The sequence below is a fragment of the Dictyostelium purpureum genome (assembly GCF_000190715.1).
Source record: "Dictyostelium purpureum unplaced genomic scaffold DICPUscaffold_38, whole genome shotgun sequence".
Taxonomy (NCBI): Eukaryota; Evosea; class Eumycetozoa; order Dictyosteliales; family Dictyosteliaceae; genus Dictyostelium; species Dictyostelium purpureum.
Window position 1 is genome coordinate 89,096 of NW_003519375.1, and position 18,690 is coordinate 107,785.

Consider the following 18,690-nt stretch of genomic DNA (forward strand, 5'->3'; position numbering starts at 1 on the left):
GCTGAAGAAGATATTGATGAGGTGGCAGATCACAGTGATAATGGTGGTGGTTGTTGCTCTGATAATAATTGAGGAGATATAATATCTGCAGACACTGATGGTAAAATAGGTTCGGATTGTGGGGTTTGAGATAAAGAATATCGAGGTGATGTTTTTTGTGGGGATAATGGTTGTGATAATGATGTTTGTTTGGATCCATTGTCTAGAGATGGTAGTTTTGGTGATAAACCATTACTAATCTTTTTTAATGGAAAAACATTGTGGTGATGAATGTTTTTTAAATATGAGAGTTGATTTCTATATTGTATTGACTCTGGTATATCAATATTATTGTTATTGTTATTATTATCATTATTATTAATGTTGGTAGTATTTTTGTTAACATCGTTGTCATTGCTATTATTTATATTGTTGTTATTAACATTGCTTTGATTAATATTATCAGTGTTGACAGATGTTTTAATTGAGGTGGTATCGCTTTCATTGATTTTATTTTCTGGTTCACTTGAGGTTTTTATTGGTTTTAAATCTGATTCATTGTTATCAAAATCATTACTTACATTTAAACTATTACCATTATTATTTATAATATTATTATTATTATTATTATTATTATTATTATTATTATTATTATTATTATTATTATTATTATTATTATTATTATTATTACTACTACTATTATTATTATTATTACTGTTTGGGGTATTATTTCTATTCGTTGTTTTTACTGGATTGATTCTAACTTGTTGTGATGGATATCTGGGTCTATGTGTAACACTATTTGTGGGAACATTATTAGGAGCTGATAATTTACAACCTTTTATCCATTGTAGTTTTGTAATGTTTGATACTAATAAATCATTATTTGGTAATATGTTATAAAAATTGCTATTGGTAAAAAAAATAAAAATATTAGCAAATTATTTAAAATTAAATAAAATTTATAAAATTTAAATTACCAATTAGAATCAGGATAGTTAGTATCATTATATAACTGTTGAATTTTATCAATTTGGGCATCTCCAAATGATATGACATCAAAACCGACTTGTTTTTCTTTTAAAAAATTTATATTATCCTTTAGCTCTTGATTGTTTAAACTATTAAAAAAAGTATTAGATATTAAAACTTAAAAAGAAATAAATAAAAAAAAAGGTAATAACCTATATTTACTCTAAACTATTTGTTGGACTTCCAATAAACATTAATATTTTGCATTGGTACAGTTCGGAAAATTTATTTGTTAAAACCAAACGGGTAAGTCGAAAGGAATAACCAATTTTACATTCGTTTTCAAAAGGAAGTATACTTGTAAAAGGATTTGAATATGTTTTAGATGACAAAATTGATATGACTGATGGTCTAAAAAAATGAAGAAAAAAATTATGAAATTTGAAAAATTTTAATAAAATTAAAAAAATTAAAAATTAGAAAAATTTTAATAAAAAATTTTTGGGGAGTTTACTTACTTATCATCAGCCATCGCTATCATATATAAAGTATATCTAATCATATTCTTTGTTAAATTATTTATTAGTGTTGTTATTGCGGTGTATTGTGATTTCCATCTACTTTGAGGATAATCTGAATTCCTCATCCAGTTCGAGTTGTCTAAAAATATAACCAATATTAATTCATCATAGACTTTACTTATTCCTGTAGTTGTATTTGGTGTTGATGTAGTATCAGACGCAGTTACTGATGCGTCTGATGGTGGAGTTGTAGTAGTATCTGTAGTACTATTTGTTGTTGTAGTTGTAATTGTCATTTTTTTTTTTTTTTGAACGAAATGATTTGGTGTGTGTTTAAAATTATTTAAAAAAAAAAAAAAAAACAAAAATATTTATATGTACATACAAATTAGAAAAAAGAAAAAAAAAAATTTATAAACAAAAAAAAATAAATAAAATAAAAAAAAATAAATAAAACCTATTAAAATTTTATTCACACACTCTTGTACACAATAAAAAATTAACTATACATAAAAGGAAAAGAAAAAAAAAAAAAAAAAAAAAAAAAAAAAAAAAGTTATATAATCTTAATTTTATTATTTTTATTTTATTACTATTATTTTATTGTGGTTTTATTATTGTTGTTTTATTTATTATATTTATTATTATATTATTATTGTGTGTAAATTATAAAAAAAATATATTTATAAATATATTATATTAAAAACAAAAGTAATAATAATATATAGTATATATAATTCCAAAACACAATAATAATATATTAATTTTTAAATTTAAATTTTTTTTTTGTAAAATTTTTTTTTTTTAATTTTTTTTTAATTAATTTAAAATTAAAAAAAAAAAAAATTTTAAAAATAAAATTTTTAAAAAATTTTTTTTTAAAAAAAAAAATTTACCTACACCCACTCCCACACAACACACTTGATTTGAAAAAAAAAAGAAAAAAAAAAAAAAAAACAAAAAGAAAAAGTAATGATTAAACATTTATTTTTAGAACAGTTAATATTTTTGATAGTGTCGCCATTGACATCATTCTTGAATCTTTATCAGAGTCTGATTGAGAAATTTCGTAGAGGAAAGAGGTTATGTCTTCGATTTCATCCGAATAATCTTGATCAATGATTTGTTTTGTTAGATTCTCTTTTGAATAGAATACCCTGGACAAAGCAAACAGTAATGAACGACGCACATTTGTATCTTGATGATTTCGAAGTGACCAACAAAAGCTAACCAACTCTTTTGAAACTTTACGCGAGTCTATTGAATTACCTGAACATTCGACAATAACACCCAATGTGTAGATTAACCTACTTAATAAATAGTGATCATACCCCAACAAATCCATACTGTAGCATTGTGTAACTTTATCATAACGTTCTAATAAAGGATAAAAATAAATTGAAACTAAATTATAGAATTTATTTGTTTTAATAATTGGTCTTGGTGTTTTTTTTATACCCCATCTTCTAACTATACCAATTTCATTAATAAGTTTTGGTTGTTGAGTAATAAATTCTTCTTGTTGGGGTTGGCTTTGTTGTTGTTCTTTACTATTACTACCTGACAACTCTTTTGCTGATTCGGCGATTGTATCTAAAATTTCTAATCTTTGACCAACACTGAAATTTGATTCTTTGAATGAGTTTGTTAAAAATGGTACTACTATTGCTGGTGATTGAGTTGCCAATGCTACTAATGCTTCATGTCTATGTTGTGAAAATCCATCCAAATCATACTCATTACTTAAATGGAGCAATGAACTTGCTAATGGTTGAGCTAATTCGTCCAAGTCATCTGGATTTGACCATACAATTTTAGAAATTGAAAATAATGAGTTTTCCCATGATTCTGCTGTATGTTTTGAACTTTGTAACTCTAATAAGCAATCTCTTAAATAACTATTAAAAAAAATATTTTGTTAATATAATTCTAATAAAAAAAAAAAAAGCGCAATTTAATATGATAACACCTACATTTTCTTTTTTAAATTTGGGTTTAAATCAGACTCGTCATCTTCTAGATTGTATGGTACTAAATCATCATCACTATCTTCAATCTCGGCTTCATCGTCAATCTCTTCAATAAAAGCTTTTCTTTTTTCTTGAGTATTATTGGTTCTTTTATTATATACTTTTTCTTCTTTCTCGTCTTCTTCGTCTTCTTCATTTGGTTCCATTGCCATATCAGGATCATCATATTTACTAAACTCCTTTTCTAATAATTCTCTATAGTGTTCCATTTTATTATTATTACTGTTTTCTTTATTACTAATATTACCCTTATTATTATTACTATTAATTATATCTTTAAAAACTGGTTTAAAATTGGTTGAAAAACATTTTTGGTCTGGTGTATCTAAACTATAATCAAAATGTAATTGACCTTCACTTGTTTGATTGTAAAATAATTTTGAAAATATTTCGGCTACAAACATTCCTCTAACATTGATATTTGAAATTGTTATCTTTAAATGTAAATCTACCCCATTTAATAGTAAACTCTTGAGTTTGTTTAGTGAATTTTCTTCAATTTTGAGTATATCCTGATCATTAACCTTTTCGATAAAATATATGATTGATCTTGTTATATAGGAGTGATGTTCATTTGTGCAATGTCTGATAAAATATGAATCCTTCCATGATTTTAATAAATTGTTTAAAATGGTAAATAAAATTGATTGATTTTCTTTTCTTTTTTCATATTCTTCTTCCCCTTCGTCGTAGTTCATTTGACCTTTTGCTTTTTCATCCTTCTTTTCTATTTTTTCAACCTTTAATAATGAATATAATAAATCTAAAAAACAATTTTGGGTGTTATTATCCAACTCTTTCAGTATCAGAATTTTATTGAAAAGAATGTGAAATATCATTGAGGTTTCTGTTGCTTCATAATCTTTATATAAATCTAAAAATAAAATTTTAAATATATTATTAAAAGATTCATATGAAACTAAAAGTTTAAAAAAAAATTAATTAGTTTAATGAAATTTATTGTAATATTTTGTTTTAATAGTATATACAACTTACAATTTGGTAATGCTTTAATTAATGATTCTAAAAATGAATCTAAACAACTGCCATGAATACCAATTACTATTTGACATTGGATCTTTCTTTTTAAAAGTATTATATTATTGTCAGTAGTGTTTTTGAACAACTCTACAAAAAACTTATTTATAATTATATCTTTATCACCAGTTTTAATCATTTTTGTAAAAAGTATTGAAATTTGATTTGAAATTAATATAATTTTATTATTACTGCAATTGTTTTCTAGGACATTATTAATTGATATTATTAAATGCTCTATTATATTATTAAAATAAATTGAATTTGTTGTAAAAAATTCTAGTATGGATTCTTTAATATTTGATAGTGGTGATTGTTTTATTCCACCCCTAATTCTACTATTATTCTTATAATAATATTGTATGGATCTTGATTTATCTGGAACTGAGCAAATAGAATTCACTATTAGGTTCCATATAGATTCATAAATTTCGTTATTGTTTGATTCTTGGTTTTGTTTATTTATTTTTCTATTTATAAATTCAATGAATAATTTTGATAGATATTTGTTATCATTGTTATTGCTATTATTATTATTATTATTTAAAAATTTATACAATATATTAAACAAAAATGATAGTTTTTGGGAATATAATTGTTGATTATTATCATTATTATTATTTTTATTGGTTTGATATTCGTTTAATATGGTTGTTATTGTTATAAATGATTCTAATAATATATTAGGGATAAAGAAAAAACTTTCGAATAGTTGTTTGTCAGGTTCAGTGAATGCGAAATACCAATTGTCTAAAACATTCTCTATTAAAAGCTTTAGTATTGATGTTATCGTTAAATGATTATCGTTATTACTAATATCTGAATTTAATTGAAATATTGATTGTTTTAAATCCCTAAGTTGGTCAATTACAATTTTAATATCTTTGGTAGAGTTTACATTATTTATTATTTCTTTTATATCTATTGGCATTTTATGATTGGAAAAAAAAATAAAAAATATGGAAATTAAATAATTTAATAATTCAATAATTAAAAAATCAATGAAAAAAAAAAAATTATTTTTTATTTTTTTTTTTTTTTTGGTTTTTTTTATTTTTTTAATTTTTTTAATTTTTTTTTTAAAATTTTTAATTAATTTATAACAATTTTTTTTTTTCAAAGTTATTATTTTTTTATTTTTGGTACGAAAAGAATTTTTAGATAAATCTAAATAATTCAGATAAAAAAAAAAAAAAAAAAGAAAAAAAAAAAAATGTCACAATCATCACAAGATGAAACTATTAAATGTATTGAGGGATATGTTAACCCGCAATCAGAAGAATCTAAAAAAACATCATCGTTAAATTCAATTCTTTTAGGTTTGGTATCAAAGAGAATTGATATTCAAGATATAGTTTTAGGTTTGGGTGACTATTTAAATACCAAAGATTCAATATTAAGAGCTAGGGGTACTTTATTATTATCAGAAGTGTTATGTAGATTACCAGATTACAAATTAAATCAAGATCAAATTCATTTCTTATCAATGTTTTATTGTGACCGTTTACAAGATACTCCATGTGCCGCCGAAGTAGTTAAAGGTATAACTGGTTTAGTTACAAATCATAATTTAGAATATCCAGATAATCAAAAATTATTAAGAAAGTACGCAAATATTTATAATCAAAATAATAATTACAATTAAAAGATTAATTACTAACCCGCCCAATATTTAATTTAATTTTAAAAATTTTTTAAAAATTAAAAGTATTTTTACAGAAGTTCACCCATCATCATTAACACACGCCCACAGAAAAATGGTTTTACAAATTATTGAAATTATGTTTAATAAATGTTTAGGTGAAATCCAAGAATTAAAAAATGACTTTATGGTTGGTTATTTACAATTTATCGATAATGAAAAAGACCCAAGAAATTTAATATACTCTTTCAAATTAATGCCAAAAGTAATTTATAATATACCAGAACACAAAAATTTCTTAGAAAGTTTATTTGAAATCTTATCATGTTATTTCCCAATTTCATTTAATCCAAAAGGAAATGATCCAAATGCCATTACTAGAGATGATTTATCAAATTCATTATTGTAAGTAGTGGTTTATTAATATAAAATTAATTCATTTTATTAATATTAATAATTTTTTTATAGAAATTGTTTTTCATGTACACCTTTATTTGCAGAATATTCTATTCCATTTTTAATTGACAAAATTTGTTCAAATTTAGTTGAAACAAAGATTGAAGCACTAAAGGCATTGGTTTATTGTTGTGATCGTTATGGTGGTGAAGCTATTCGTCCATTTCTCGAAGATATTTGGAGTGCACTTAGAACTCAAATTTTAACTCATAAGAATGCATCAGTTATTGAAGAATCAAAGAAAACTATTTTTTATCTCTGCAAATCATTAACAAAAGATCAAAAAGTTTTAGAATCATTTTTAGCAATTATGATTAGAGAGTGTCTTCATCATATCAAATCTTCACAGGATTCAAAAATTGCAATTTATTGTGCATCAATTTTATATCAAGCAATTAGTTCAAGTTGTAAGTAGATTTAGTTTTATATTTATATTTAATTTTTTTAAGAATATTTATTTCTAATATTATCAAATTTATAATAGTATTATCATCAAAAATTATTTTAATCCATGTTTTACCAAATTTATTTAAATTTTTCAAAGAATTACAACAAGAAGATTCAGTTACAAAAACAAATGAACAAAACTCTGTTCTTGGATTATTTAGTGATTTATTAAAAGCAAACTCACTCGCATTCGATATAAATAGTACCAGCGATACTGAAGTTATCAATCCATTAACACCATTTGTCGAGCAGCTTTATCAACTTTTCACCGATCTTTTAGTAAACCCATCATCTGCAATTAGAGCCAGTTCAATCGAATGTTTATCCTTTTTATACATCTCCAAAAAAGTCAAAACAAATGAAAATGGCGAAAATGAATTTTTATTAGATATCGAAAAGAGACAAGTAATCATAAAGAATTTAGTATCATTATTGAATGAAAACGATAGTACACTTAGACACAAGAGTTTAGAGTCACTCTTTAATATAGCTTCAAATGAAAACCCAAAAGTTATCAACGAATATGCTATCCCAACTTTATTACAAATGATAAACTCAGTTCACACTGATAGCACCACTACAGATCAATTAAAAGATTTAAAGAATTATTTAGAGGCTTTTTCTAAATTATGTACTCATCAACCATTATTAGAAAGTGTAATACCACAAATTCAAATCTTAATTCAACATAATATTAAAGACACTTACCAAAATGAACAAGATTTCCAAAAATGTATTTTAATCCTTAAAGCAATCTCATCCATTTTAGAGAAATCAACCAATCAAGTAACAATGACAATTTGTAGCGATTCAATTTTACTTCCATTAATCAAAGGTCTTTATAAACAAATTATATTTTCATCACCAACTACCTTTAATTTAGATTACTTTAACCAAATCTTAACAGCCTCATTGAAAATGATTCACTCAATTGTAGAAAATACCTCACTCGATTCACAAACTAAAAAACTATATAGCTTAATCGACTTATTTTTAAAGGGTGATTTAAAGGTTTTAGGTTTTACCGATGATGAAATATCAAATAAACAAATTTTACCATTTGAAAATAATATTACCAAAGAAAACGAAAACATCAGATTATTAATCCCAATTTTCACAACCTGCATCTCCCAAAGTAAAAGTGACTTATCATCAAATGACCAATTAAAACAATCACTCTATGAAATGTCATTAAATACAAATGTATCCGAAACCACATCAATCTCTTGCAACAAAGCCTATGCCTCAATTTTAAATAAACAACCAGACGATGTAAACAACTACCCAACCGATTTTGAATTTTTCGAAAACAATTTAATTAAAGTTATAAAGTCACCAGAATCACCTATAGAATACCGTATAAGATGTTTGGATTTATTAACTTGGTGTACAAAAGCATTATTAACAAATGGTAATAAGATTAATATTCAACTTGGTAATTGTATTTCAGATATTATTTCAACTGTTACAGATTCAAATGAAATTACCTCACGTGCTTCAAAATCATTCGATATTTTATTAGATAACACCGATGTATTAAATGAAAAATCTGGTTCAGTTATTAAGGTAATTAAACATATTATTTATATTTTGCTCTATAGTAAACCTTTATTAACTTATAGCTTTTTTTTATATATTAGATTTTATATGACCAAAAATTCTTTACTTTAATGTTCCCAATTTTGTTAGAATCATTCAAAAAATATAAAGCAACACCATCAATTTCATCACATTATTTAATGGCAATCTCATATTTATTAAGACACGTACCAAAAGAAGTTTTATTAAGCGAATTAAATGAAATTCTTCCAATTGTTATGCAATCATTAAAATCAAATGATTCAAACTCCTTAGAACTATTAGAAAGCAGTTTACAAACCTTAAAAATGTTAATTAATGAAACTCCAAATAGCTTCATTTCTTATTTAGACTCATTAATCCCATCATTAATCCAAATTTCTGTTAAATCACCACAATATGTAAATATTATTTAATTTATTTTTATATTATTATTAAATACTAATATTTTTTTTTTTAAACATTAGAATTTAAGAAGATTGGCTTTAGAAATATTAACTTTAATTTCGAAACTATTACCATTCCATAATTTATTCCAATTCAAACAAGATGTAACCACCGGTATTATTCCATGTTTAGATGATAAAAAGAGAATTGTAAGAAAGCAAGCCTCAAATTGCAGAAATAATTGGTTTATTTTACAAAAATAAAATAAAGTTTAAAATAAATAAAATTATTATTTATTAATACAAAAAAAGTTATTTTTAAATATGAGTTTATTTTTAACTTTTACTGCATGATTTTAAATTTTTTATTGATGTTGATAATACATTATTACTATTTATACCTCGGAAAATTAAAGAACAGTGGAATGATTCGAGACGATATTCAGCAATGTCGGTATTGTTAATATTAATAGGGCTCCATAGTTTTTCAGCGATTGAACTTGCAGATGGATATATTTTAGAAATAATTTGACTTACACCAATAGTATCGGTCCACAAAGCACCCTCTCCACCTAAAAGTAAATCTATATTATCTTGGCTAATTACACTAGTTGGTTCGAATGAATATGCTCTTTGCCAACTTGAGTATTCTAATTCTAAGTAATAAAAATCTGCTGGAGATAGTAATGTTTTATATCCATTACCTGTTGTTGATTTTGCTAGTGTTGGTGAATGATAAACTTGAACTATAACATCTTTAGATAATTTAGTTCCAAATACATCGAAAGTCTCTTCCCAAACAATAGGTGTTTTTCCTAAATCTATTAATTTATTAAAAACCTGCTCTTCAAAATACATTGTTAAATTATCAAAACTTGTATATTTTTCGTTTTCCATCCACTGTTGAATTAAACCTGATCCTTTCCAACAATCGTAATTAATTTCGTCCCCACCTACATGAAAAAATGAATCGTTGAAAACCTGTGTGTATTCTTCTAGCAAAGCAGTTGCTACTTTTATTGAAAGTGGGTTTGTAGGGTCAATGGGGACATCACAGTAACTATTTTAAAAAAACAATGTTTAATAAATAAAAAAGATAAAATATTAAACAATTTAAAATTAATATTTACTCTGTACAATTCCAAGGGCATAAAGAACCTGCTTTATTATAATTCTCTGGTAATATATTAAAAACCTCTCCCCAACTACCAGCATGACCTGGCATATCAATCTCTATTAAAACCCTAATTCCTCTTTCTTTTGCATATTCTATCACATGATTGATATCCCTATATGAGTAAATCTCCATTTGAGACCATGCTGCTTTTGTAATATTTGGGAATGTTTTACTTGATAAAGGAAATGCTTGAGAATCTACAATGTGCCAATGGAATGTGTTAAATTTGTTATATGCTAGTGAATCTAATATTACTTGTATAGTAGGAATTGGAATAAAATGCCTGCTTGTATCTACCAATAATCCTCTATGTGGGAACCTTGGTTTATCATTTATAAACCAAGAGCAATTGGATATATAGTATCTAGATAAACTGTAATCATATTGAACTAATTGATAAAATGTTTCTAATCCTCTAATTGCACCATAAACTGTTTCTGCTGTTAAAACTGCATTAGGTTTTAAACTACCACCACTTACTTCATTTATAACTAACTGATAACTTTCATCAAATCCAAAATCCAATTTTTCATTATTTGTTAATATAATAATATTTAAATACTTTTTTTAAAAAAAAATTAAAATTTGTAAAATAAAAAGCATTTTAAATAAAATAATATTTACATTTAATGTTGTATTTGATTTTTCTATATTTGAATCTTGTTTAAATATTAGATCTTTGTATCTATTTATTGCTTTATTCAAGATTTTAGATTTATTATGACTTGTAAAAAAAAAATCTTTACTCAAATCAATATTATTTGTACCACTTGAAACTTGGTAAGGATATGGCCAAATTTTTATTATTGAATTAAAGTCTATATTTTGGTTTGGTTTAATATTATTATTTGGTATATTTTTATATTTTGGTTTAAAACACAGAGATAAAATAATCGAAATAACAAATAATCCAAATATAATAGAAAACAAAACAAGAACTATTTTATTTTTTGATTTATAATTCATTTTTTATTATATATAAACAAACATTAATACAACTATAATAAAAAAATAAATAAAAAAAACCAAAGAAATAAACCCAGTAAAAAATAATTATTTTAAAATAAAAATAAATTATTCTTTTTTTTTTATGGTGGTTAGTTTGGGGGGTGAAATGTAAAAATACAAAAATAATATAGTAAAATATAACTAGAATTTGTAAAAAAAAAAAATAAATTTTGCAAAGAAATTTTTATTACAATTAATATAAATAAAAAAACTAATTTTTATAAATAAAAAAAAAAAAAGATTTTTTTTAAATATATTTATAAATTTTTTTTTTAAATTTAATATTTTTTAAACAATTTAAATTATTAATAACTTTAAGAATAATAGCATGATAATGGGTTTAAAGGTGAAGTTGAATTTAAAGGAGCAGCACCAATATCACGCAACAATAATGAGCAACGGAATCTTTCTAAACGTGAATGAGCAGTTTCTATGTCATCAACGGATGATGACCAAAGAACTTCGGCTGTTGCAGAGGCTCTTGGATATATTTTTGCAAAGGCATTACTGATATCTACTAATTCAGACCACATACAAGTTTCACCACCTAAAAGTAATGGTAACTCTGATGAATCTATTTCGGCAGCAGGATCGAATTGATATACTCTTTCCCAATTAACACTTGGATTGTCTAAATACCATGGCCAATATGGACTTTGTAATGTTCTATATCCAGCTTTAGTTGAGTTTACAGCCAATAATGGATTATGATATACATGAACTACGACATCCTTTGGTAACTGTTCACCAAATAAAAGAAAAGCATCTTCCCACATAACTGGTGATCTTTTTAAACTAATTAATTTATCAATTGCCTTTAATTCGAAATACATTGCAGCTTGTTCATAAGAAGTCATATTGTTTGCATTCATCCATGATTTAATAGCGTCTGAATTATTCCAACAACTAAACTCTACTTCATCTCCTCCTATATGGAAAAACTCGTCTTGAAAAATACTATTCTCGGTTCCTGTGAATTCGTCTAACAATGAAAATGCAACGTCATATGACTTTTGTTTTGAAGGATCTAGTGGTACATCACAATATGTTGAACAATCCCAGTTACATCCTGGTGCCTTTTCAATTCCATCTGGAATTACTTCTGAAAAAGCTTCACCCCAACTTTTAGCATGTCCTGGCATGTCAACTTCTAAAACGACACGAATACCTCTTTCTTTTGCATGTTGAACAATTTCTTTAATATCTTTTGTTGAATAAATTTCGAGTGGGGTCCATGCACCCCTGGTCATATTAGGGAAGGTGGTACTTGTTAGTGGGAAAGACTGTGAATCGACGGCATGCCAATGGAAAGTATTGAATTTATTATATGATAACGAATCTATAAACTTCTTCAAAAATGTTGTAGAGTACCAATGACGGCTTGTATCTAACATAACACCTCTATGTGGGAATCTGGGCTCATCATAAATGTTCCATGGTGCTTCTGGGATAAAATAACCTTGTGATGAATAGTTATAAAATACCATTTGATAAAAAGTTTCCAACCCTCTCATAGCGCCGTATACAGTTCCTGCTTTTAATATACCATAGGTTTCTTTGATATGCAAAGTGTAACTTTCATTGAAACCAATCTTTAAAGTTTCATCATCTGAATAAACTTCTATTTTTAAATACTTTAAAAATAATAAATTTAAAAAACTATTTAATATTAAAAAAAATAAATAAACTATCTCTAGGAAATACTTACATTAAAGTAATTTACCTCTTTATCTGATGGAATATTTTTATTATCCTCTTTAAAAATCATTTTATAATATCTTTTTGCTGTATTATTTAATAATTCTGAGGAAATTAAATTGCTTGAGAAATAAAACTTTGAAGATATTTGAAATGTTTGATTTCCATGATTTACAGTCTTTGGTTTGGGCCAAATTGCAACAATATTTGGACTGAAATCATTACTATTTTCACTATTAATACTTTTGAAATTATTTATATTATTATCTGTATAATCTATAACACCATCATTATTATCTCTATTTATATTTATGTTATTAAAACGTATTGATACTGATTTTGAAATTATAAATGATAAAATTATTGTACATAATAAAATAATTGATTTTTTCATTATTATTTATCTTGTTTCTTTTATATGTTAAATCATATAAAAAAATATAGATATAAAAAAAAAAAAAGAAACTTAAATATTTTTATTTTTCAAAAAATAAATAAATATTAAAAAAAATATTATAAATAAAAAAATCTGTGTGTTGTATAAATTTGGTGTGGGTTTGTCTTTATAATATTTTTTTTTAATTTTTTTATTATTCTAAATAAAGGGTGTGTGTTAGTTTGAATACTTAATTTTTATTTATTATTTGGGAATTTTACAACTACCTTTTTTATTAAATTTGATAAAAATAAAAATGTTTTGTTTTTTTTTTATCAAAAGATAAAAATAATAAAAATAAATAAAAATAAATAAAAATAAATAAAAATAAATAAAAATAAATAAAAATAAATAAAAATAAATAAAAATAAATAAAAATAAATAAAAATTAATATAAATGGAAATAGATAATTTTTTTATTATAATTGTTGCTTTTATTTCAGCAAATTTAAAAAAAATATGTGAACATAAAAAAATTTTTTTTTTTTGTTTGTTTTTTTTTTTTTTTTTTTTTTAATATTTGATCATTGATCTTAATAGTTTTGAATTATGTTCACCAGTTTCGTTAATGAGGAAATTTAATAGTGATGATTCGTTTTGAATTAATTTTGATGGTTTGTCAAATTCGGATATGGTACCTGAATCTAAAATCATTATACGGTCACTATCAAGAATTGTGTTAATACGATGGGCAATTGTTAAAATTGTGCAATGTTGGAATTTTTCACGAATACATTTTTGAATTAATTGATCGGTATGAGTATCTACTGATGCAGTTGCTTCGTCGAGTACTAAAATTCTTGGTCTTTTGAGTAGAGCACGACCTAAACATATTAATTGTCTTTGGCCTTGACTCCAATTCTCTCCACCTTCGTTTACCCTGCTATCCAAACCACTGTCACCATTCATTTCTCTAACAACATCGTATAATTGAATATCCTTTAATACTTCCCACAAGTCATGATCTGAGTATTCTGAAAGTGGATCAAGGTTTTCTCTTAATGTGCCATTAAACATCCATGGATCTTGTGGAATAAGACTGAGATTGTGACGTAAATCTTTTAAACCAATTGTTGATACATCGATATCATCAATAAAAATGGAACCACTTGATAATTCTACCAATCTAAACAATGCTAAAAGGGTGCTACTTTTTCCACTACCTGTTCTGCCTGCTATTCCAATTTTTTCACCTGGGTTAATTTGAAAAGAAATACCCTTGAGAACTGCTGGTAAACCTTCACGATAACTCATAAAAACATTTTTGAAAACGATTGAACCCTTGCTTGGCCAATGGGATGGAGGTCTATTGTTTTCAATAATTTGTGGTGCTTCGCTTGGTACTTTGGTATAATGTGAAATACGTTCTACTGAATTCATTTTAGTTTCTGTATCTGCAACTTGAACTGTAGCTTTATTAAGATTTGTGGTTAAACTGAGGGTATAACTTAATGATAAACCTACACTTGCTATTGAAATTGAATCTTTATTAAGAATGATAAATAAGCAACTGAAGAACATTACGAGATTGCCTAATAAATTAAGACGAAGACCCAACCATTGATTCATTGCTTGCAATGTTAAGTAACACTTGTTGTTGTTGTCCAATAGTTTTTGATTTAATAATTCATTCTCTTTTTCTTTTCTATATGCTCTTAATGTAATAACACCATATAATGTTTCCGAGAAATGAGAAAAAATTGGTGAACGGGAAACTGATTCCAAACGCTGTACTTGAATAGATGTTGAACGGTAGAAATATTGAAGGAAGTAAAATATAATGATAATTGGAGTTAATGGTGCCAAAAGAATTGGTGTAATAATTGAAATAACGACTAAAATGGCTAAAACATTGGTTGAAAAATTTAAAAATTGTGAAACTGATTGGGTCATTAACATATCGATAATATCTGTGTCACGGGTGAATCTATTAAGAATACGACCAAGTGGTGTGGTATCAAAGAATGACATTGGAGCTTTGATCATTGACTTGAATAATTTTAAATGAATTTCTCTACTGGCCCCTAGTGTGTATTCATAGAATAAAACGATACGGGTGGCTACTAATACAATACTGGTAACACCAATACCTACAAAAATACCTAAAAACTGCGAACCTGTTAATGAAGAGTCTTTGCCATAATGAGCACTTGACCAACTGCTTAACCACCAATTTGTAAATGTTTGGGTTGATGTATCTATAAAGAAACCAATTAAAGCACATAAGAACAAATATTTACCACCAACAGTGAAATAATAAAGATAATGTCTAAATGATACTGAACCTTCTTCAATCTCTTCCGCTTTAATTAATGATCCATCCCCATCTTTATTGTTATTGATTTCAACTTTTTCATCTTGGACCTCTTCATCTTGATTGATTTCCTTTTCATTTTGCTCTTGGTCGCTAACTGAAAATTGTTTTAATAAGTTTGAAAATTTGCTTTTATCGCTAGGGTCGCTATTGCTTTCAATTAATTGTTGGAATGTACCACGTTCTTCAATTTCTCCTTGTTTTAAAATTATGGTTTCTGTTGAATATGGTGCATAATTAATTTGATTGGTAGCTAAAATAACTATTTTATCTTTTAATGCACCTCTTATACATTTGTGGAAAAGATGCTTACCGACATGAGCATCAACTGCGCTTAATACATCGTCCAAAACATAAATATCTGCGTCACAGTAAACAGAACGTGCAATAGCCACTCTTTGTTTTTGACCACCTGACAAATTGATACCACGCTCACCAATTTCTACCATATCACCTTGAGGGAACAAGGCAATATCGGGACGTAATGCGCACACATCTAATACATTTTGATATTTCTTTTCATCATACTCTTTTCCAAATAAAATATTATCACGTAAAGTTGCATTCATAATCCAAGACTGTTGGCTTACATAGGCAATTGAACCATTAACCAAAAGAGATCCTTTTAAAATTTCCATTTCTCCCAACACAGCTTGACAAATAGATGATTTACCACTACCTACACCACCAATTACCATTAAAAGTGTACCATTTCCTTTAATTTGAAGTGATATATCTTTTAAATTGAAATTTGTATCAACAGATTTACTTTTTGATCTTTCACCACCATCATCAAATTGATGTTTTGCAAAAAATGGTATTTTGTTGATAACATCTTTAAATTTTGATGGCTTTTTTGGCTTACCTTGATTTTCCTCATTTAATGAATCATTTTTAGTTAAGCTTTGTTTTGATTCATCTTTAATTGATAAAACTGCTTGTTGCTGTTGTTGTTGTTGTTGAGTCAAACTACTCCAAGAGAATGTTCCACCGCTAATAAATATACCCTTTTCTTTATTTTCTGGTAATAGATCTTTTGGTTTTGATTTGATAATTTCATCACTTTCATTTTCCAAATCTTTATTAACATACAAACATGTATCTGATTGTCTTGGTTCAATTTCTTCTAAACCAAGGAATGATACAACACGATCTAGAGAAACTTTAAATTGAATATATAGATTATAGCAATGTGGCAAGAAATTGAATGGAACACGTAAAATATTTAAATAAGCTACAGCTGCGAAAATTTTAGCTGCTGGTAACTCTTTATTAACCAAATAATAAACAGTGAACATTAAAATTGAAACTACTGTTGGTAAAGAGGTAATTACAATAACCAAACTATATCTAAAACGTACAAAGCTTTGAAGAAACTTCATTTCATTCTCTCTCTTTTCCAAGACCCTTTTTAAAAATGAATCTTCCCAAGAATATAACTTGATGGTTTTAATAGCTTGAAACATTTCATTGGTAACCTTGACACGCTGATCTGTGAATTGCACCAATTTTCTTCTAAATTTACTTAATTTACTGCCTTGTAATGAATTAAATGGTAAGGTGAGTCCCATTACTGCTAATGTAATGAATGATGGCCATCCTAAGCACTGATAGAGTAAAACCATTGCAACTCCAATCATTGGTAATGCGAAAAGTGCAATATTTACAAATTGAAAAATTTCTAATAATCTCTGTGCATCATTACTCATCAAATTTACAATTTCACCATTGCTTTTTTTATTTCTAGATGAATTTGATAATTTTAATGATTTTTTATAAACAAACAAAACCATAATCGATTTTAACTAATAAAAGAATTTAATTAATATAAATAATTAAAACTATAACTATTATTAATGCTAAAACTTACCCTATTACCAGTTCTTGCAGAAATCATACTTGATTGATATAAAAATACTGAGCCAATCATCGCATTGGTAAATAATATAATCGAGTAATAATAACCCCAATTTTCACCTAAATCTGTTGTTCCTTGAACATATTTTACTATTCTTTGTAAAATCTGGGGTCCGATAAATTGAGAAATTACATTTAACCCATAGAAAACCCAACTTAACATAAAATACTTACCAAATGATTTCCAAGATGCTTTAAAGAAAGATGGTCTAAAATTATAAAATGGGTGTCAGAATATTATTTTTTTTTCTTTTATTTTTATAAATAAAAAACTTACTTTTTACCAGATGCTAATTGTTCATTCCAATTTTTCTCCATAGTTTTATATAAATAATGAGATGTATCAAAACTAGCCAAATCCCAAATATCATCAAGTTGCAAAACATTTTTAAAACAATAGTATACAAATTTGTCTGCCCACAAATAAGTTAATTTTGAAAATATATTAGCCTATAAAAAAATTTATATTAATATTATTTTATAATTTTAATTTTTGATAAAAATATTAATAATAAAAATAATTACATGTTCTTCTGGTGATTTTAATCCCCCAAAACCCTTTTTTTTAACTTGATCAAGTAAATCCTCCTTTTCACTACCATAGTCTTGAAGGTCGTTATTTAATTCTTGTTGTTCGTTTATTACTTTTATATTTTCATAGTTATTATTACTATTGTTATTACTAATATTATAATCGCCATCACTACTATTACCACTATCGTTATTATTGGTACTATAATTAAAAGAAACATTATTAACAATATTTCCACCAATCCCGTTGTCACCCAAGTTTATTTCCTCTAACTCGACACCATCGTTTATTTTTTGGTGCTCATCGGATTCATTATCGCTACTTGTAATACTACTATTATCATTGCTTGTATATTCCTTATCTTCTAAATTTTGATACTTCATTTTAAAACCCTATGCAATAATTGTATTTAATACCACATATAAATAAAGAATATAACAATGATTATTATTATTTAATAATCAGTAATATTAATTATATTGAAATATATAATTAAACTACTGATTATATAATTGATAAAATTTACAAAATAATTATACAATGAATTGTTACTCAATGT

At 25.4% G+C, this 18,690-nt stretch overlaps 5 protein-coding genes across 5 annotated transcripts; 1 reads left to right on the top strand and 4 right to left on the bottom strand.

Annotated features, from left to right (window-relative positions):
* Positions 1 to 29: 29 nt before the first annotated feature.
* Positions 30 to 1,768, bottom strand: DICPUDRAFT_148982 (uncharacterized protein; the record flags this gene model as incomplete). The annotated part of the gene is made up of 3 exons (XM_003285081.1): positions 30 to 888; positions 960 to 1,100; positions 1,470 to 1,768. The coding sequence occupies 3 exons, from the start codon at positions 1,766 to 1,768 to the stop codon at positions 30 to 32; spliced, it is 1,299 nt and encodes a 432-aa protein (XP_003285129.1).
* A 680-nt stretch (positions 1,769 to 2,448) lies between these two features.
* DICPUDRAFT_148983 (uncharacterized protein) lies at positions 2,449 to 5,471 on the bottom strand (the record flags this gene model as incomplete). Its single annotated transcript, XM_003285082.1, has 3 exons — positions 2,449 to 3,370; positions 3,446 to 4,265; positions 4,499 to 5,471. The coding sequence occupies 3 exons, from the start codon at positions 5,469 to 5,471 to the stop codon at positions 2,449 to 2,451; spliced, it is 2,715 nt and encodes a 904-aa protein (XP_003285130.1).
* Positions 5,472 to 5,753: 282 nt separating this feature from the next.
* DICPUDRAFT_86559 (uncharacterized protein) lies at positions 5,754 to 9,313 on the top strand (the record flags this gene model as incomplete). Its single annotated transcript, XM_003285061.1, has 6 exons — positions 5,754 to 6,081; positions 6,260 to 6,587; positions 6,651 to 7,045; positions 7,123 to 8,651; positions 8,726 to 9,064; positions 9,131 to 9,313. 6 exons carry the CDS (start codon positions 5,754 to 5,756, stop codon positions 9,311 to 9,313), a joined length of 3,102 nt encoding a protein of 1,033 aa, XP_003285109.1.
* Positions 9,314 to 9,385: 72 nt separating this feature from the next.
* Positions 9,386 to 13,611, bottom strand: DICPUDRAFT_93851 (uncharacterized protein; the record flags this gene model as incomplete). Its single annotated transcript, XM_003285083.1, has 3 exons — positions 12,943 to 13,611; positions 12,177 to 12,868; positions 9,386 to 10,109 (listed from the first exon to the last, which is right to left on the bottom strand). Exons 1-3 carry the CDS (start codon positions 13,324 to 13,326, stop codon positions 9,386 to 9,388), a joined length of 1,800 nt encoding a protein of 599 aa, XP_003285131.1. The 5' UTR covers positions 13,327 to 13,611.
* A 270-nt stretch (positions 13,612 to 13,881) lies between these two features.
* Positions 13,882 to 18,514, bottom strand: ABCC5 (uncharacterized protein; the record flags this gene model as incomplete). Its single annotated transcript, XM_003285084.1, has 4 exons — positions 13,882 to 17,487; positions 17,553 to 17,808; positions 17,877 to 18,049; positions 18,125 to 18,514. 4 exons carry the CDS (start codon positions 18,512 to 18,514, stop codon positions 13,882 to 13,884), a joined length of 4,425 nt encoding a protein of 1,474 aa, XP_003285132.1.
* Positions 18,515 to 18,690: the final 176 nt, after the last annotated feature.